General features: G+C 43.8%; 1 protein-coding gene across 1 annotated transcript; it reads right to left on the bottom strand.

Moving 5' to 3' along the window:
• Positions 1 to 912: 912 nt before the first annotated feature.
• Positions 913 to 13841, bottom strand: LOC310774693 (broad substrate specificity ATP-binding cassette transporter ABCG2-like; the record flags this gene model as incomplete). Its single annotated transcript, XM_083634811.1, has 15 exons — positions 913 to 1060; positions 1243 to 1355; positions 1770 to 1859; positions 2278 to 2432; positions 2577 to 2701; positions 2964 to 3053; positions 4321 to 4403; positions 6127 to 6374; positions 8770 to 8874; positions 9484 to 9635; positions 10560 to 10717; positions 11396 to 11548; positions 11669 to 11783; positions 11892 to 11951; positions 13627 to 13841. 15 exons carry the CDS (start codon positions 13839 to 13841, stop codon positions 913 to 915), a joined length of 2010 nt encoding a protein of 669 aa, XP_083490937.1.
• Positions 13842 to 22456: the final 8615 nt, after the last annotated feature.

Raw genomic sequence — 22456 nt, 5'->3', positions numbered from 1 at the left:
ACACAACTTTACTGTATTTAGCAGTAAGACCTAGTGATATAACACAGCTACTATACTTGGATTCCCTATGTAGGACACCAGAGGACAGATAGCACACAACTTTCTTGTCTCAAACGCAGACAAAATAAAATAAATGCTGATCTTAGGCCTTATGCCTCACAAAAAATATATGATAGTCGCTTATGGCTGCACAATAACCCAAAATAATTAGTCAAAAATTATTACACCATCTATTTACCTGGCCTAGGATCTGGATCTGTCTGCTGATTTGCAAGGCCTTAATCACTTACTATCAGACTATCACTCACTGACTTAAATTACTTTCACCTACCACTAGCAAAATATATTCATTTCTCATTTAAACAATCACTGTGTTAAACAACAAACAAGAGCACAATACTGTAAACTGGATAGATGTGTGCAAAATAAAGACTAAAAACAAGGTTAAAGTTTTTTTCCTCAAACACTAGTATAAGAATATTGTTTATAAAAGTTTTAGAACAATAGAACAAGTTAAAAAATATTCATCACTATACTTGATTCAGCTATACAATATCTGTTACAATCAGCACAACTGAGGTAAAATCAAGAATCATTCAATTCTGTGTGATTTGGAATTTGTGCATATAGCTAAATAAATGAAGACGTCTCAGCTACACAAGTGTTGAAAGAGTCTCATACTTGATTTGAAAAATATATACACAGCAAATGTGAGTACTCATAAATAACCATAGTAAACTTAACAATATAAACTTGGAAGAAAAAGACTGCACATGAATGCCCATGTAATGCTAATTTACATTCAGGTATATCTTTCATCTACTGTATACTGAATACCCAACTATATAAGTGCAAACCATTGGCACACTCCATGGTGAAACGTGAGAATTGTGCCGCCACAGAATCTCACATTTAAGTGAACTTCTTGATGAAGCGGAGTTTCAGATAGGCGATGGCGAGGAATATGAACGCCATGACAGTCAGAGCCACATGATTCTCCCACAGACCCCAGGTGGTGTACTCTATTCCCAGGTAGTCCAGATACTGTTCCCCTGTACATCTGAAATAAGACCATTCCCAACTGATCAGTTTGAGCCCATACATAGATATACTGTACAGCTCTGCTGCTTGGTTGCATTTCTCTGCTTCTCTCCACAAGCTGGCACATTCATATTTTTCTGCTCTATTAGGGTGCAAGAGTTGACACAAATATAGCCTATAAATATGTATAGGTCTACTCACGTTAAGCCAGATGTGCTCATGCTGCAGTTGGCCACGACAGGAGACATGGTAGTGTTTTGGATCACAGTCTCCTCACAGAACTTCAAACCCACAAACTCGTTGATCTTCAGGGCCTGAACACAGACAGCAGAGGCAATACATGTTGAGTAGGACAGAGATACATTGCTGTAGATATAGTAGACTCTAGGCCAAGAAGACTGTATGCTGATCTAGCAATGGTGTTTAGTGTGGGAGTGGGAAGGAAATTAAGCGTATCCAAGATGCCCACACTCAAAAATGAGGAGGGAGATTGGGCTATGTGACTTTCAAAACTGTCTGTGAAACGTATACAATTTTACCATTTGCGCTAAAAGTGACACTGTAAGAAAAGACAAGCAAGCTCATAAATATGTTCTCAGATAGGCTATGTATGTAGCCATTGGGTTTAGACATTAAAGCAGTGGTCAGTATGTTTGAAGGAAAACAATAAGCCCCGCCCCCTCAGCTTCTAAAACCTGCGACCTACAGAGGCTTCAGCTGCGACTTACTGCTAGGCCGTAGCGAGGAATACTCAAGTACTTCAGCCAAGCCAGCCAATCCATGATGCTGGGTAGGTTCACCAGGAGACCTGAGAAAATCTAAACACACAACACAAATTTGAGCAATATGCCATGAGAGGCCATATTTTTCTGCTACGACATCAGGCTTATTGCTTTTACAAAACGGCAGTAGAAAGAATGTAAATGATAAATATATTTTTTAACAATAATAACGAAATATGACAATAGTTACCCTAACCATGTAGAGTTTGAACAGTTTTTGATTCTTTTTCTTCCAACAATGGCCTCCAACATCTCAGCCAATCAGAACTGATTGCAACTATCACTTTAATATTTTACTTTGTAGGTTTACATAGTATAAACACAACAAAACAAAGCAAGCAAGTAATCAATTCTCACAAAGGCGGTATTATAGCAAACATCTCCAAATATTCCTCCTGGTTTGACCCCCTTCCAACTTCTTCTCCCGGTTTCTTTTTACGGCTGCTGTCCTCACCATCATGAAGACAAAGGTGATGGTCATGAAAATGTTGGCGACAGCCACAACGCTCTGGTCAGCTGAGATGGCCATGGTCATGGCTGTGGCTGTGTAGGCCAACAGAGTGACTGTCAGCGTGAAGATGAGGAAGGCTGCTACTGTATACTTGAACCCTGGGTGGACACACACACAAAATACTTTGTTGACCTTAGGATCTAGCACTCAAATCTAGTATTCAAGGATTCAAGCATGAGTAGCTCCGTCAATCAAGAGTTCTATAACTCTAGTATTCCGTTCATCTAATTGGTTGATCTTACCGATCATAAAGTAGACAATGCAGCTGAAGATAATGGCAGGGATTGTGCGTAGAGTGATGATGTCAGATAGGATCTTGGAGAGGAAGTAGACAGAGACTCGGTAATAGCCGCTGATGTACTCGTGCCTGACGGGAAAGAATCCAAGCACAAGTTCTGTGTTTCAACATCTAAAAAAAGAGGTGTTTCAGTCACATCATCGACTGTATTCGATTTACATTTACATAGAAACCCCTTCTCTCTCTAATCGGTAAATATATTACACACTGACTGAGCATCGCTCTACCCCCTCCTTTCAAATTTATGTTGCAATATCCAGATAACTGTCACACTTATGTCACAGTCTTGGGTCACAGTCAGTTGGGTCTCGTGGGGCAGCACACTACATACACAAACAGTTTCCTCTCCGTGATGAAGAGCTCAGCAGCAGACACAGTGCTGAAACACTGGTTGGTGGTGATGAAAAAGAGGGCCCCCATCCTGCAAGAACAAAACAAAAGCACATTTTCTGGCACATTTGATCTCACACATCCCAGGAGGAAGCCAAAGGGAAAAGAATGCCTGCATGGGAAGGTGGGAGTTGTACAAAATAATTGGCCTTGAGTCATTTTAATTAAATTCAGAGGTAGTTTCTGACATTGGCAGACAGCCCGTTCTTAAAGGGAGGGTCCAACACAACAGTAAAACACTCAAAGTAATATTTAACAACAGAGACAGGTATCAAATGTGTTGTGGTACATACATGCCTGTATGCATTATTCATGTACATACTGTATTAATCTGTCCAAACAAAGCCTTCAAGTACAAGACTTAAAGGAACAACTAACTCCATTATCTGATCCTGAACCCAATGAAAAGAAGGGGGGGGGGGGACTAACTTGGGCTGTTTAAGCCGCACACATTGGCGTCAGCCATACCATACCCCCTATGCATTGACCATGAATATAATGACATTAAGTCTGAATGATCCACTGAACTGTGCATGGAGACAGACAGAGAGAGAGAGAGAGAGAGAGAGAGAGAGAGAGAGAGGGACAGAGAGAGAGAGAGAGAGAGAGAGAGAGTATTTACTATAGTAGTATAACACTATTGAAATTAACATGTAACATCTGTGTTCTGGTGTGTTTCACTGGGCTTGTGAGTACCAGGTTGTGTCCAATAAAATAAGACCAAGCATGGTAAGAGGATTAATTGCACTGGAAGTATTCCACTTATCACACTTCTCTACCAAATGCAAACGAATATATATATATACGGTATATATATAACATTGATGTATATATATATATATATATATATATATATATATATATATATATATATATATATATATATATATATATACAATAATACATACTATCCTGGATAATCCAACAGCGCAATCTTCAAGATTTCTGCAATTCATAAAAGTGCCATTGAAGCTAGAAAGAAGGCTATAGCTGTGTTTCCATCCAACTGTCAAGTAGCCTAAGCTATAAGCAAGTTGCCAAAAATAAAATGTGAATTTGGTGTGCTTCCATCAACTGAGTTGAATTGCATTCACCAAATGTGATTCTATCACCATAACATTTCTTTTCAGCAACAAAGAAAAAATTCTGCCTCAACTGAGTGCAAGAACCTTCTTGCAATATTGAGGACATTGCATGCATAAATATAGTAGGATGGAAGCCCAGCAAGTGACAAAGAAGATGGACATTTTGCAGGACATTTGCAGGTGTGTTTGTTTGTATTTGAGCAGTCCTCCAACCTGTTCTGGATTCCGCTCTGATCATCTTTAACCCCGAAGAAGATGGCACCCACGATGAGAGCCAGGAAGATGTTGACTCCCAGCTGCTCACACACAAAAGTGAGAGATTTAGAAGCCAAAGGGCATGGATGACCCATCTAGAAAGTCTTATTTCTAACATTAGCAGCAGTGTGTCACGGCAGCGGGGCCTAAACAACATTCTGGACAACTGCTTGGAGACTTCAATCGCATGAAGGAGCTGGTTTGATCAAAGCTGTTTAATACAAGCTAATCTCTTTGGTCTTTATGGCAAAGGAAGGTTTAGCGCTGAGGCTGGATGAAGAAGGAAAAAGGCTAAGTTTGGTGAGTGCAGAGGAATGAGTCGGGGAATCAGTACGGTACTTCACTGCTCTAGTACTGACAGTAGACTGTCAGTACTGACTGTAGATTGACAGTACTGACAGTAGACTGTCAGTACTGACTCTAGATTGTCAGTACTGACTCTAGACTGTCAGTACTGACTGTAGATTGACAGTACTGACTCTAGATTGTCAGTACTGACTCTAGACTGTCAGTACTGACTGTAGATTGACAGTACTGACAGTAGACTGTCAGTACTGACTCTAGACTGTCAGTACTGACTGTAGATTGACAGTACTGACAGTAGACTGTCAGTACTGACTCTAGACTGTCAGTACTGACTCTAGACTGTCAGTACTGACTGTAGATTGTCAGTACTGACTCTAGACTGTCAGTACTGACTCTAGACTGTCAGTACTGACTGTAGATTGACAGTACTGACGGTAGACTGTCAGTACTGACTGTAGATTGACAGTACTGACAGTAGACTGCCAGTACTGACTCTAGACTGTCAGTACTGACTGTAGATTGACAGTACTGACTCTAGATTGTCAGTACTGACTCTAGACTGTCAGTACTGACTGTAGACTGACAGTACTGACAGTAGACTGTCAGTACTGACTGTAGATTGACAGTACTGACTCTAGACTGACTGTCAGTACTGACAGTAGACTGTCAGTACTGACAGTAGACTGTCAGTACTGACAGTAGACTGTCAGTACTGACTCTAGATTGTCAGTCCTGACTCTAGACTGTCAGTACTGACTGTAGACTGTCAGTACTGACTGTAGACTGTCAGTACTGACTGTAGACTGTCAATCAGGCTTTTTGGAGAATGGAAATACAGTTTTAGCAGTATCATTATAGATGAAAATGGCCAGTGTTTGGGCGGATCAGGACTGAAGTGGAACAGCTTGCTTCAACTCCAGCTTGGTCTAGCCCAGAGAAACACCAGCATCGGTGGCGGATGACAGAAAAGAGTGAGAAAAAAAGTGAGACATGTGTTTTAATCCTAACAATTGACAGATTATGACAGGGCTAAGCGGGCCCTGTGCGGTTCCCAGGGTGAAGGGATAAGCTCATAAGGTTGAGCCTTTTTCACCTCATTCCCCCCGACCCCTCATGTGGAAGCGGGGCAGTGGAGTGACGGGTCCTGACGCCATCATGTGATGGGTCCTGGACCGGGGCCAAGGGGCTTTGGCCAGATATGATATCAGTTCAGATCCTGGCCCAAAGAGGCAAGAGTCAGGTCACAACAGTCACCAAAGCCGATTACAGCACCCACACCACAGAGCCCCTCTTGTAGGATTACTGTGACTTATTTAGGGTCAAATAGCTGTTAATAATTCTTAAAGTGAGGAGACTTCTAAAGAGAGCGCTAAGTCTCAACAACTCCAAACAGCTGTCCGTGTGTCCTGTTCTTAATGACTAGAGGAATGACATTGTTTTCTTCAGATGTATCCCCACCTGGGCCACCGATGTCTCTGGGTTCAGCATGAGGTTCTGGAAGGTCCTCTTGAGCACCCAACGGAGCTGGTGGAAGAAGGAGCTGTTGTAGGTGATGGTGCAGGACCTGGGCCGGGAGATGCACTCCTTGCCCTGGGCGATGCGCTCCAGCTCGGCCTCCGTGTCCCTGGAGTAGCTGCTGTTCCTGTACTCCTTGACCAGGCGCTCCTCGATGCTCTGCCTGGAGCTGCTGACCTCAAACTCTAGATCTGGCCATGCACACACGAGGGAAATCAGGGCTGTGAGTTAGAGAAATACTCTGCTATGAAGCACACCGATAATTCCATATAGCACTGGATTATGGGTAATTTCAGGATGTGAAATTTCATAAAATGGAAAAACATTGATATATATATTATATATACATACATACACACAGATATATATATATTTAGAACACGACTCTCTTGAATACTTGATTCTGATTGGTCAATCAACAAGATTCACCGGTCATCATTTCTCGACAACCGACCGCTGCTCTGCTGCTGGTTATACTGATTAATCCAGCTGTGTCAACACTCACACGTACAGTACTAATTAGGCCAACCAGTTGCAGCTGTGGTGTCTTGTGTGCCAATTACGAATGAAACTGCTTTGTCGTTGAAAACGCTATTAAAAAATCTATTTGAATAATTATTTTTGTCAGATTATTGAATGATTTAGTTGTAGGCCGTGTTCTAAGCGGGATAATGTATAGTGAGCCGGTGATTACTGGAAATAATGACCTTCAGGTGAATCATTAAGGCCTCCGCTGCGCGTCGGGCTCAATCATTCACCTGTCGGTCATTATTTCCCCAGTAATCACCGGCTCACTATACATTATCCCTTACATATATATATATATATATATATCACACACACACACACACACACACACACACACACACACACACACACACACACACACACACACACACACACACACACACACACAATATATCATCATATACATACATAAAATTGTCATCCCACATTGGATGATGTCATCAGCAAATTACATCACTGATCATGTCATAGGCATTGTGACATCAGTGACATCATCATCTTCTTCTAATGGATTTCTAGCAGACTGGATGCCTTGCTGCACATTGCTGCCTCTCACAGTTGGATGTTTTTCTTCTTCTGTGATGTTTTATGGCAGTTGGCATCCTTTATGTTGCATTACCGCCTCCTTCTGAATTTATCCATCCACTGTTTCCCTACATTCTCGGCTGATCCCTTCGTTGACCAAAATCATTTTATATAAGTGAGTGACATCACTGATGATGTCATAGAATTGGGATGTCACTGATTATGTTACAATGTCTATGACATACGAAGTTGAGCAATTCTGTGCTGAGTGACGTCACTCGAGCAATTGTGATGTCATCAGTGAGTGATGCCATCAGTGATGCGCAGTTGAGCAATTGTGCGCTGCGCATGCCAATAGAGCAGGGGAACCACGCAGCAGCCGAGCTGCGGGCGAGGCCGAAGTTGAGCAATTGTGCGCTGAGTGACGTCACTCAAGCACTCCATGATGTGATCAGTGATGGTCACTCGAGCAATTGTGATGTCATCAGTGAGTGATGTCATCAGTGATGCGAAGTTGGGCAATTGTGCGCTGCACATGCCAATCAGAGCAGGTGAGGCCACGCCTGCAGGGCGGGCAAGGCCGAGCCTAGGAATCAAGTGCTTTCTAGTATGTATATATATATATATATATATATACAGTATAGTAAAGCAATTTAAATGTATTTTCTGAACTGACCTGAAAGTGACCCCAGCCCTGACTGAACCCATATTAGTATTCAGTACTGACTGAGTACTTGTACTGAGTACTTACTGAGCAATTGTGCGCTGAGTGACGTCACTCAAGCACTCCATGATGTGATCAGTGATGGTCACTCGAGCAATTGTGATGTCATCAGTGAGTGATGTCATCAGTGATGCGAAGTTGGGCAATTGTGCGCTGCACATGCCAATTAGAGCAGGCGAGGCCACGCCTGCAGGGCGGGCAAGGCCGAGCCTAGGAATCAAGTGCTTTCTAGTATGTATATATATATATATATATATATACAGTATAGTAAAGCAATTTAAATGTATTTTCTGAACTGACCTGAAAGTGACCCCAGCCCTGACTGAACCCATATTAGTATTCAGTACTGACTGAGTACTGATCTGATGTTCCATACTCCTCATATCAATTCTGAAAAGCCGTTGACAACAACCAAATTACCTGTACCCTTTTGGAACTTACAATATCATTGATATAGCACAATAAAGTCCAGGCACATTAGACAAACTTCAAGTGAATTACTTTCTCTTTTTGCACATTAATACAAACAAGCCCTGACCTAGGGTCAGAAGAATGAGAGCCTCAGGGTTGGTTTGAAGTCAGACAGGCCAGACAGGATTTAAGGGGAGGAGGGGCGGCGACTTTGACTGTGTTCAGTGGAGCGCTTGTTAATTGCTCTCTATTTTAACCTTTGTTTGCACATAAAATGAGATTTCAAGACTTATATCCATTCTTCAGTTATGAAGGAAGAAAATAGCTTTGATTTCTCCAAGGATTTTCCAAGGACATTATTAAATGACAGTAGTATTTTTGCGGCTTGCTGGCTTTACCTTCAGAGCCACCGGGTATCTTGGTCAGAGTGGTGGCAGTAGAATTTCCATTGATGACGTCCAGGAAGAAGTCTGCTGGGTTGTTGTGGGGCTCACATGCATAACCTGGAACATGTTAAATAAGTAAGCTTGTGGACATACAGATCAAATAGTCAATGTTTAATATTCATACATGCTCAGTGTTTTATAGGGATATTGCTACTTTCCTCTGCCGCCAATTCAGCCAAATTAAAATAAAACCTCCATCCTACTGTACATCCATCCACATAGATTTCCCAGTGAACCATTTCAGACATCAGGCACAATATACCGATATTGGAGGAAGAGAGAGAGGGTTTCATAGTGTTTTCATAGTGTTTCATGTTATGCTGCTTATTATTGAACAGAAATTTATTTTTTGTGTTAATTGACTGAATAAGGTTAAAGCAATCTCTGTAATTGCATGTTGAGAGCTGTGAGTCATTGGCTCCTCCCTTGGATCTGATTGTGGACACTCCTCCTTGTAATGTTTCTAACCTGTGTCCCTCTCCCCATACAGTATATGTTGCCCATTCAGTCTGTCTGATCACATCCTGACAAAGACCGCATTGGTTGAAACGTTGATCTTTTAATAAATGTTATATATTTTTTTGCATCGTTGCTACGAGTGTGTGACCTCTCTCCACACAATATACAGATATCACACATATAAGTGGTATTCAAGAGCATATTCACCAATGTTGGCGAAGTAGTCCAAAGCATTTGGCGCTGGTCCATGATACACCATTTTGCCACTAACCAGCAAGGTCAGAGTGTCAAACAGTCTGTAGATGGAGTAGCGTGGTTGGTGGATGGACATAATTATTGTGCGTCCATGACTGGCCATTCTGGAAAGAGGAACACGGTAAAAAAAATAAAAATCTAAATAATCTAAATCCATTCAATCTAAATACAATGTTGCTGTCTTTCAATTGCAGACAAATGAACAGACAAAAACAACTGAAGTAGTAAATTTGTGATACATGAGTGAAGAGGACTGTTTCTGCTGTCTTTATAGTGGGTATTGAATGCAAGCCTATTGAAAAACAAACAGTGGCTGCTGTATTTGTGCCCCCTTTTTCTCCAGAGCAGACATCACACAATTAGACTGTGCAAGTCAGAAAGCCCAGAGAGGGGAGGTGGAGCTGAGGGGAACAGTAGAGAGGTGAGGTGGAGCTGCGGGGAACAGCACAGAGGGGAGGTGGAGGTAAGGGGAACAGCAGAGAGCTGCGGGGAACAGCAGAGAGGTGAGGTGGAGCTGCGGGGAACAGCACAGAGGGGAGGTGGAGCTGAGGGGAACAGCAGAGAGGGGAGGTGGAGCTGAGGGGAACAGCAGAGAGGGGAGGTGGAGCTGAGGGGAACAGCAGAGAGGTGAGGTGGAGCTGAGGGGAACAGCACAGAGGGGAGGTGGAGCTGAGGGGAACAGCACAGAGGGGAGGTGGAGCTGAGGGGAACAGCAGAGAGGGGAGGTGGAGCTGAGGGGAACAGCACAGAGGGGAGGTGGAGCTGAGGGGAACAGCAGAGAGGGGAGGTGGAGCTGAGGGGAACAGCAGAGAGGGGAGGTGGAGCTGAGGGGAACAGCAGAGAGGGGAGGTGGAGCTGAGGGGAACAGCAGAGAGGGGAGGTGGAGCTGAGGGGAACAGCACAGAGGGGAGGTGGAGGTAAGGGGAACAGCAGAGAGCTGCGGGGAACAGCAGAGGGGAACAGCACAGAGGGGAGTTGGAGGTAAGGGGAACAGGGAACAGATGAACATCTTGTTAGTCGTTTGTTACCTTTTCAACAGCAGCAGGACAGAATTGGCAGTGCTGGCGTCCAGTCCTGTGGTCGGTTCATCCAGGAAGAGAACAGAAGGGTCAATAATCAGCTCCATGCCGATGTTGGTCCGCTTCCTCTCTCCTCCAGATATCCCCCGGATCATCTGGGTGCCCACCTAGGAAGAAGAGCATTCACAATTATTATTTTTTATGTCAAGTTTTTTCTGATTTTTCTCCCATTTTCTGACAAATTGTACTTGGCCAATTCCCCCTGCTGTCCCGGTTGTTGCTAGCCTGGGTAAACCCAACCTCCACGTGACCTCTATCTATGTGCTATCAGTCACTAGCTCTTGTGACTGATATAGCACATAGATAGAGGTCACGTGGAGGCTGGGTTTACCCAGGCTAGGTCGTTGCACCACCCCCTCTGCCGATCTGGGGAAAGCCATAGACCAGCACACGCTTTCTCTGATACATGTGCAGTCAGTGAGGAGTTACACCGTAGCACGTGGGAGGACCATGCTATTCTCCCAGTTCACCTCCCCACCGAACAGGTGCCTCGACCGACCAGAAGAGACACTAGTGCAGCGACCAGGACTCATACCCCACCGGCTTCCCACCCGCAGACATGGCCAAGTGTGTCTGTAGGAACGTCTGACCAAGCCGGAAGTACCGCTGCCGGGAATAGAACCTGGCTCTCCTTGGTGGTAGGCGAGTGCTTTTACCTCTACACTCCCCAGATGCCCCAAGCATGCACACAACTAACTGCAAACGACATTATCGCTGCCCACACTGTCGCCTGATCTCTTGATGCTTGAGGTGGAGCCCTAGCTCAGAGGACAGGCAGTCTCTACCTTGGAGTCGGCCACCTTGGTGAGACCCAGCTCTCTGATGAGGTGATTGACGCGGGCTTCCTTCTCCCTCTGGGGCACGGAGCTGGGCAGGCGCAGTGCTGCAGAGAAGCGCAGATTCTCCCTCACCGTCAGCGTGCCCATGACCACATCGTCCTGCGGGTTACAAGGAGTCGACCGCAGTTCTCATGTTCTTGTTCTGCCACATTTTCTGAGAATCTGCCTTTACAGAAATCATAATTCATATTTGAGTTGTTTACAATAATGTCAGCGCACCTGAACCACATAGCCAGAGAGGCACTTGAAGTTGGGAGGCTGCGGTGCTCCATCGATGAGCACCTCTCCTGACAGACCTGAGGGATCTTTCCTCGCAGCAAGAACATCCAGGAAGCTGTGAATATCATGAAAAAAGTCATGTCACGATACATCTACGACAGCTGAAGGTGACGAATATTAATCTTACAGTTTGTCAATGATGGGAGATGGGTGCAGTACTCACGAGGACTTTCCACTTCCAGTAGGTCCAAGAATGGCATTCAGGCCAGGTCTCATAAATCCACTGCAACACAATACCACACAGCTGTATCTCTAACTAATTTAACCAGATATATTCCGATAAGATTACAGCATACTCAAACTGTTCATATCTAATTTTTTTAAACAATCGTAATCTTAGGTGTTCACTGGACAGTCTTAGTTTGAGGGCACAAATATGAAGAGTGAAGGTCCACCAAGAAGGGAATGAAAAAGCCGAACAAAAATGACTGAGTGAGAATCCTGAGAGAATGAGGCGTTGTCTTGGACAGAACAACAACAACAATAACAACAACAACCTAACATATACTGTAGTTAATGAAGTTAGAAAAGATAAACAGTCCCACACATTAGACCCTAGAGAAGGCTTGAAGGTTACCGACATATGTTATTATAATACTATTCTTAGATTTATTGCAAATGACATTAAGGAAAATAAATTACAGTAGACGCCATGGACATATTTGTATTAAAAAAATCTATACTATGGTGTAAAAGCACGGATATAATTCAATTGCAAATCCTTTGATTTCAGAGAGAACAGTTACACAAAACATAATAGTACCAAGAAAAAGTCTGTGATATAGACGGTTTTCACCAGAGCGCAACCCCACAGCACTTCCTTTTTCTCAGCATTCGGCAAACTGCAGAAATATTCACTCGACATAGTTACTTTTGTTTTCGCCGCTCAGCTGTATAGACGGTTTTCACGGAATGGTCAGTCCTGCACTTGAATGTTTTTTTTTTTAATGTCCATAGCAAACACTGCAACAGGAAGTGAGCGGGGGTTCAATTTAGAATGTTTTTGTTGTCAAGTTAAAACCGTCTATAAACCAGAATTAAATGGCTGAACAAAAGCCTTGCAGTGGATCACGTGACAGCATTTAATTCGATTCCCTGGCAGACTGCTCTTTAGTGAATCAGAGAGATTATATGCGAGAAACCATGCTTAATATCATATAATTAACACTAAGGCGGGAAATGGCCCAAAAACTTGGGTGAAATTATGCATCGATCCATGGGAAATGTCAAGTGGGTTTAATAACATCAGAAGGAAGCTAGTTTAAAAGTCTATTCACTATTGTCCATAATGGTCTGTGTTGTGAATACCATGCTCTCAATACGTTGAATATGGAATGATACAATTACTAATCATGCTTACTGAACATGAAGAACTTCAGCGCTTTTTGACATGGTTCCCCCATTTCAGGGATTCAGAGTTATTTGGAAAGATTACCTAGTCAGAAATGATTAATTTGAAATGTGCTTGGAGAAGTCTGCAACCCATAATCATATGACCAGATTCTTTTTACTTTTTTTGCCAATTCAAAAGTATTTATTTGTGTAACCAGGCTTGGCTGAAGTACATGGTTGATTAAGTGAGTTTAAATAAGCAACAGTCTAAAAAGAAAAATCAAGCCACTAGTGAATTATAATGCTGCTACAGCAGAACCAAAATAGACATTAATACATTTAATTACTGTTTTCCCAAAACTCTATGAGTGAATCAGTGGGGAAAACAAACATCATGACCAGGGATTAACCTGTGTTGACTGACTTGGTGTGCGTTGGTATGAAAGTGGAGAGAGAGAGAGAGAGATAGAGAGAGAGAGAGAGAGAGAGAGAGAGAGATACTATCTATCTATCTAGTAGATAGATAGATAGACTGATTGATTGATTGATTGATTGATTCAACTAACTTCAGGTCCATCAGTATCTCCCTGGCAGTAGTTTTCCTTTTGCAGAAGAAGCCACTCTTGAGCTTCACTTTGTACTGGATGTTGTGGAAGCTCACAGTGGAGCCGCACGGCTGGCTGGTCTGGTCCAGGGGCGTAGTGAACTTTGACCTGACCATGCCATTGGCGCCAGTATCTTCTATCATTGCGATGTTGATGTGACTGGCTCTCTCCATCATCCTTATGCAGCGAGCCCCCTGTCATGTCGAAAAATGATACTGATGAAAATCAATCTGTGACTCATTCACTACATGATTTCTTTTTAAACTTTGGCAAGACAAAAGACAGCACATTGACAGGACAACACAGGGAAAACAGCGACAGAAATAAGTAAATAAATAAGATTCACAACACAAAAATTAAATAAACAAGGACAAAAATCTGGGTCCCTACTACTACCAAAGATGATAATCATAATAAGCATGGTAACAATATGGTAACAATCTAATAATATGAAGTACCCCCCCCCCCCCCCCCCCCCCCCCCTTAGGAGACATATAAACCTGGGGGCTAAAGCTCATGGCTCTAACTATTGCCAAGAAAACTATCCTCATGAACTGGAAATCAAGGAGCACTATACATAATATATTACACATTGGAAAAGCATAATACTTATAGATTACTGTAGGCTACTATGGGAAAATTATCCATCTCCATCACAAACACTACGGATCCTCCTCACTCTCTCCACCGATGTCATCTTTCAAGAATTTCCTATAATCGTGATTCCATTACTCTTCTTGCCTGACAACCAACCATAACCTGAACACATTTACATCTGTATCAATATCTACACATACATTCTCACCAACCATAACCTGAACACGTTTACCTCTGTATCAATATCTACACCTACTGTTGTAGAATGTAAATTGACAGCCAAAAGGTAAACAATGAACCACTTGAAGAAAAACCACTTGTGATCAAAAAGATGGAGCCAGGAGTCAGAAGTCGTCTTAAATGAAGTATTTAACATAGATCTTGGCCAAGAGATAGCCTGGGTAAGCCAAAAGATGCACTCTTGTATAATTCACAAATGGATACACAGGCTTACATGCAATGAACAGAAAGTCAAACATACTTATCACACATCAGATTACATCTGTCTTGACGCACATTTGAAGGCTAATCTGCAGACAACATATCTGGTATTCTGGTTCTGTACAGGACAGAGTGACACTGTGACATAGTGGCACAGTGTGAAACAGAGAGGAGCTGCAAATGTACGCTACAGGCTATCTGAATATGACGTCTGTCTATGTACAGGTATGTACAATAACTACTGTATGTGTAATATATTAACTAGTGATTGTACAAATAAAGGCTAATGTGATTTAAATGTTCCCTGTCACCTACATTTTCACCAACCATAACCTGAACACGTTTACATCTGTATCAATATCACACCTACATTCTCACTGAGACCCACATATATACACACATAAAGGGAGAAGGGGATAGTCGAATGTGGCAGTCCAGGGAGAGGGATAATGATTTAGTGATGTCTTTCCAAAATTGTTTAATTGATGTGCAGTGCTAGGTAGCTATCGAGGTTATTTTGTGTGCAATGTGGACAGTTTTCTGAAATCCCATTTTAAACATTTCCCCCATGTAATTTGTGCCTTATACTGTAGACTCTAGAGGTTGGGGCATTTTTAGTCATGAAATAGATGTTTTTGCAAATTCCAGAAGTCAACAGGAGTGATGGGTCTAGTTCCCATTTTATTGATGGTATGGATAGCATGTTGTTTAATTTGTGATATTATTCTATAGGGCCTATATAATAGACTATACAGTAGCCTGTATAGGCTATACACTATTTTGAAAATGATTTTTTTAAGGGATGACTCTCAAAATCACAAACTGGCCTACCTCCATCTGGAATAACCCTGATTTTGCAATTAACAAGAAACCACTTAACTCTGCAAATGGATTGAAAAGGCATCACACATCTTCAACATACCTTTCATAATAACACCGTGGTCTAATTCTTTGGAAAACCTGCAACTCAAATCATCCATTCGGCAGAGAATTGAGAGAGTGTTTTGCTGGACAAGTGAACTGGTGATCTATAGTTTATAGTCTTCCAATTATGCATTATATTTTACAAGGAAATAATAGGTCTAGGTGTCTGCACAAAAACCAGTAGACTAATGAAACTGTGACACAATGAGATCAAAAGATGCTCATTCATCCATGGCAACACTGTTAAATGAGACAGACCCAATGTTCGTTAAGGTAGAATGAATACATTTAAACTAGACATGGTGCTGCAAATAAATATTACCATAGCCTATAGGCGTATAAAAGAGCTTGGGTAACACAGTAAAACACCCTTGAATATTACATAATTTACTCTGACCTGTCAGTAATCATCACAACATAGCCTACATGTAGCCTAAACAACCACCATCATAAACAGAACAAACTTTGTGTTCAAAATAGCATTCTATAGTTCTAATAGAAGACTTGCACTGAGTTTGGCGTGTGTGGAGGCATTTGTTGAAGCCGAAGGTGCTCTTTGGTTTGGAGCTGTTGCTCATAATAACAGCAAATGAGGCAATAAAGGTGCCAATGCACTCTTTAAAGCTCAATTTTATTTAATTCGATTTAGGCTAATTCATTTGCTTTCCCGAGTCACAAGAATATTAATTTAGAACCAATTCCAATTCCGAATGCATGGCTAACTTTATGTCACGCATGTTTATAGCTTTGAGCTTTAATGAACAATTAGCCCTTTCCTGGCCACATGCAGGTCAGGATCGATGTTAAAACGTCATCCGCAACTGATAACGGCGCACTGTATTTTGCAATATGATGAAAAGTGTGCTCCAGTGACTTACCCAGGCAGCCGTCCGTGAGAGTCAGGGCAGCGGTGCCACCCAGTCTGCTGGAGCTGGAGCCACGCGTTCTGAATCTGCAGCAGAGGATTTATAGTGAGAGGGGGGGAGTGAGAGTGAGAGAGAGAGAGAGAGAGAGAGAGAGAGAGAGAGAGAGAGAGAGGAGAGACTCACTGAGCAACATCAGGCCATGACAGGTGCTGCCTCACCATGCATCACGCACTCAGGATGTGAGTAGAGCCATAGACGTGGGTCGCATGTTGTCTGGATTATGTATGTATGTATGTATGTATGTATGTATGTATGTATGTAATGTGGCGATTCTGGGTTTTAGCTAGGAACTGATGTGTGGGGTTGTTCCTGGGGGGAACGGTGTGTAAGTGGGGACTTCCTGTCTAAGCATGAGTCAGTCAAGACATATGAGGAAGTGGAGTGGACGTGTGTGAAGCTAGGAGCGTAGCTATCGCTAGGAGTTGTGTCTGTGAAGTGTGAATAAAAGCCGGTACCAACTATAAGTCTCCTGGTTCCTGGACGAATGCGTGATTCGTTACATTGGTGTCAGGAGTAAAGCGTGAAGTATCGCCTCCGCGTCGGCCAGGAGGGGAAAGAGCAAGAAGGAACGGAGAAAGTTGGAATTGACGGCTTGCAGGCTCAAGCGACCTAGCGGTAGCGGTTAGCTGTCTGTGTGCTAGCTGCTACGAGCACCACGTGCGATGGTGCGCGACGGGGAATGGCCGTTGGTGAACGGGAGGGAAGAGGAGCTGACTCCGGTGTTCAGCTCGGTGCTTGCGGGCATGGAAGCCCGTTTGTTGAAAGAAGTCAAACGGCTATTGGAAGCTACGCCTGCCTGGGCAGTGGAGCTGATGCGGATGCTGCGGGAGGTTATGCAGCGTGTGGACTTGTTGAGCACAGAGGTAACGCAGCGTGGAGAACGGCCGGAGGAGCCGCAAAAGAGACTGTGTTGGACTTGTGGGGAACATGGTCATCTGGCGAGGTGGTGTCGCAGCGGTCCCGGGGGACAGACCAGGTATGCGGAGCAACGGTACTGGGGACGGCCGGGTGTCTGCTGGTCGTGCGGAGCGTTTGGGCACCTAGCCAGGGAGTGTCGAGAGGCTGTCGGGGACCAGAGGACAGCGGGAGAGGAGAGACGTGCAGGCGGCTGGCAGGTGAGACTCTGTTGGACTTGCCGTTTGCCTGAGCACTTAGCCAGAGACTGCACTGAGAGTGTAGAGGACGGAGGAGAGACACAGGCTGGGGAGGATGTGAGCGGCCGGGGAGAAGAGAACGTTGTTACGGTCAGGAGAGTGACGCTTGTGTGTCCAGATGAGCGGGTGTTGCTAACGCCGGAGGAGCCGGCCCAGCCTAGCTGCTCTGCACCCCCCACGGTTGCTGCGCAGAAAGCCGAGGTGGAGATCGCTGCCGGTGGTGTTCTCCCTGCTGTCCTGAACACGCCGCCCCCTGGGGGAGGGGGACGGGAGGACGAGCGAGTGCAAGAGGTGGAGGAAGACGAGGGGGACTGTTCAGATGTGGACCTGACAGACGACGACATGACCATCAGGGATGTCGACGTGGGTGAGTGGAAACGCAGGCAGGCGGTGGACGCGGAGATCGGTCCGGTGGTCGCGTGGGTGGCGGCCGGGCGCCGGCCTCCTGTGGAGGAGATTCACCTGTGTTCCGGTGCCACGAAGGGACTGTGGAACATGTTTACGGACCTGCGTCTGGATGAAGATGGGCTGTTGGAGAGGACAGGGCACGGGGAAGAGGGGTTCCAGGCGGTTGTACCCAGCTACCTGCGGGGATTGGTGTTACGGTGGGCACACAGGGCCCCCAGATCCGGTCCCCCCGGATCCGGTCATTTCGGGGCTGGGGAGACAGTCCGCCGTGTTCGTAAACTTTACTACTGGGGCAAACACAAGGAGGACGTGCAGAGCTACTGCAGTGCGTGCGATGACTGTGGGGCACAGAGGGGGGGCCGAAGAGAGTCACCCCGCGGAGGACTGACCCCACTGGGGGTTGAGAGGGACTAGTGTGCTTCAGGTGGGACAGAAGCTTTAGAAGGGGGGATGGAAATGGTGGTGTTCAAAAGGAAGGGAAAAAGAGAAAAGGATTAATGTGAATGTTGGGGTTATGGTTGAATTGAAATGTGTGTAAAGAGAAAAGAGGGAAAATGTAAACGGGACGGGTTGAATGTAAATGTGACGGGGTTGAATGTTAAGTGTAAAGTTGATGATGTGAAGTAACGAAATGGTGGTGGGGGATTGGAGAAAATTAAGCGGTGTTGTGAAAAAGAAAGGTGTAACTGCCCGCTTACCTCCTATTTTTAGACTTGTGTTTTCCCTATTTGTGTAATTTCTACATTCTTGTTATAAGGAGCTATTTTCCACTTTTCGGTCATTTATTGAACTTGGAACAGCTCAACTGCACCTTTACCTGTAGTGTCCACTAGATGTAGACGTAAGTCAACTGCCCTTGCATGTCATGTCATGTGACATGGAAACCCCCTTCATAAGGGCCCAAAACCAGAACTGTTGCAGGTGCCCTCATGCAGGCAGCAAACATTTGAGGAGAGTTGAATCCTCTCCTATCATACTGCCATGAAGGCTAAATCGACCTGTAAACGCTTGGAGGTATGTAAAATATAGTGTCACTTGAGCTGTGGTTCCTTTTTGAGTTGTTAAATCACATGGATGGTAACTCTTGTTTGCTTTGTTGTTTGGCAGCGTGTGTGTGAGCCAATAAGTCAGACTGAGATGCATCAGTAAACCCTCTTGTTTAACAGCCTTGGTGAGCGGAACGAGGTACGCTGAATTTGTTTGCATTAACAGCAGGTCAAATTGTGATGCACTTGTCTGATGTCCTTTAATTCTTGTATGTATTCTAAATTTAGCTGTCAGAATGTAAACCTCACCCTTGAATGTTTGCACTTTATCTGCCAGCACCTTTGACTTGGTCTTCAAGTATTTTATAGTTGTTTAATAAATTCTGTATTTTGTTAATACATTCTATGCACTGTACCTTTTTAATGTGGAAGCCATGTACTGACATTTTTGTTTCTTTTTCATAGTTTTCACGGTGTTTACTACGGTGCTCAATGTGACAATAAATAAACCGTGGAGCATCAGTCGAGACTCTCTGCATCTGTTTACTCAAACCAAGAGCTGTTACAGTGAAAACTCGACCCCGGAGGAGAGCGAAAACTCGGCCTGGAGAAGGGAGAACGCAACGTCATCTCCATCAACGAACGAAGTCAACCTGTCTACACTCAATGTCAGGCAAGAACTGAATGTACTGCATCATGCACCACAGATTCAATGAGACTCTAACAAAGGATTGTGAAGAGACCCATGCATATGCACTTCATGGTTTAAAACTTTAAATGGTTTTAATTTCAGTGCTTTGACTTTTTAAGTTACTAAAGTGAAGGTTTGAAGGGGTTATTGGTGATAAGGAACCTGTGGTATGTTAAATATTGTGGTTGTGTTAATGTCTCATAAAACGATGCGTCCTGGAACCTGTCTTTTACTAAAGGTTGTAATTGGGGTGGAGTTTGAGTTTCTGCAGCACTTAAGCTTCTGACATTTATTTCGAGCCTGGTTTGCGCTAAACGAATTTGGGTTTAGATGTGTTATGTAAATGTCTGGAGTGGGTAGTATCGTATAAGGTTAAGGTCACTACTCATAGAGGTTTGTCAATGCCAGACATACTACACATACCCAAAAGTTAGTTGAATAGTCAAACCAGCCAAAAAAACAATGTCACTCCATGCAGAAGGAAAAGGCACACCCCTTAGCACACGACAGGACAAGGTCACATCCAAGAACATTAACAGAGAAGGGTCAAGAGATGCAGGATCCGATTGTCAAAATGCACAAATTGGCATTCAGTAAGGCTTATGACTCCTGGAAACGGGCAGTGAGAGAGAGCAGGAAAATGTTGAGAGCCCACTGTTTTCCAGATGATCTTGAGAAAGTCGAACAGGAAATTCGCACTACACACGACGCAGTACACCTTCAGTATGAGCTCATCTCACAGAACCAAGCCACCACTCCAGATTTTGTTGACAGAATGTCAGTCTGTACAACCCTGACTGAGGAGACGGTAGCCCTTGTAGCCAAACGAAAGGAAATTATCCACAAGGACTACAATGACCAAGTTGAAGAAAGAGAGGCTGAGAAAGTAGAAGAGCCCTCTAGTGGTCAGGCTGAGGTTGTCACCACTCAGTCAACAATGCTGAGTGTGGTAGGTGCAGTAGTGGGATCACCAGCTTCTGATGTTAATCAAGAGTTAGGCCGCAGTTCAACTCAGGTTGGGAAGCCTGAGGCTGTACGTGAGCCAGGAAGGGTCTCTCAAATCGTTTTGTTTCAACCCTTACCTGTATTGACAGAAGCTGTGGATTGCAGCCCAGACGGGTGTGTGGTCGGACATGAGGAGCATAGTCCACCTAGAGTGCTAGGCGAACGGGCTGAAGAGCTTCAGCGAAAAACCCAGAGCCACTCCGACAGTTTTGAGGTGAGAAAAAGATCTGGTCCCACAGACAAGGTAGAGCAGCAGCAGTCTGAACCTACAGAGGACCCTGTGGCGATAACTCTAGTGAAGGAACAAAAGGCAGTTCTGGATTGGATTTCACGGATAGGAGTCGGTAACATGACGGGCAATCTGTGGAAGTCCCCAAAGGTGTTAGCTGCCCAGGAGAAATGCACAGATAGGTTCTGGGTTGTTCCCAGAAAGGTCAAAGGACTGATAGAGGGAGAAGCTTTCTCCATTCCTCGCCTTGTGGACTGCCAAGGAGAGTGTTGCCGTTGAGTTCTTTTAAGTATTTCTTCCTCCTGTCATTGCTTGTTATGACTAAAGGGACAGTTTCACATATTGAAGTAGTATCTAAAGTGGTCGATTAAGTTTTGTATCAATTTCCTCTTTGTTTTGATGTAGATTTTAGAAAAGCATATGCTTATATCGTGTTGTGTTTCGATTTTTGGGATTAGAAGGTAAGGTATGAGATTGAGGTTTCCCTCCAGTAGCCTTACAACACACTACAACACATTCACTGTGCCCTCAGAAGGAACCTTAAAACAGTCAGATGTAGTATGGAAATCCCATATGATGTAAGTAATTTGTTAAGTTGTTCATAATGGGATTTGGGGGGAGTGTAACTGCCCGCTTACCTCCTATTTTTAGACTTGTGTTTTCCCTATTTGTGTAATTTCTACATTCTTGTTATAAGGAACTATTTTCCACTTTTCGGTCATTTATTGAACTTGGAACAGCTCAACTGCACCTTTACCTGTAGTGTCCACTAGATGTCCACTAGATGTAGACGTAAGTCAACTGCCCTTGCATGTCATGTGACATGGAAACCCCCTTCATAAGGGCCCAAAACCAGAACTGTTGCAGGTGCCCTCATGCAGGCAGCAAACATTTGAGGAGAGTTGAATCCTCTCCTATCATACTGCCATGAAGGCTAAATCGACCTGTAAACGCTTGGAGGTATGTAAAATATAGTGTCACTTGAGCTGTGGTTCCTTTTTGAGTTGTTAAATCACATGGATGGTAACTCTTGTTTGCTTTGTTGTTTGGCAGCGTGTGTGTGAGCCAATAAGTCAGACTGAGATGCATCAGTAAAACCCTCTTGTTTAACAGCCTTGGTGAGCGGAACGAGGTACGCTGAATTTGTTTGCATTAACAGCAGGTCAAATTGTGATGCACTTGTCTGATGTCCTTTAATTCTTGTATGTATTCTAAATTTAGCTGTCAGAATGTAAACCTCACCCTTGAATGTTTGCACTTTATCTGCCAGCACCTTTGACTTGGTCTTTTATAGTTGTTAATAAATTCTGTATTTTGTTAATACATTCTATGCACTGTACCTTTTTAATGTGGAAGCCATGTACTGACATTTTTGTATCTTTTTCATAGTTTTCACGGTGTTTACTACGGTGCTCAATGTGACAATAAAT

The sequence above is a fragment of the Poromitra crassiceps genome, assembly GCF_964638095.1.
Source record: "Poromitra crassiceps genome assembly, chromosome: 4".
In the NCBI taxonomy this organism is placed as follows: Eukaryota; Metazoa; Chordata; class Actinopteri; order Beryciformes; family Melamphaidae; genus Poromitra; species Poromitra crassiceps.
This window is presented reverse-complemented; position numbering and strand designations above follow the sequence as displayed.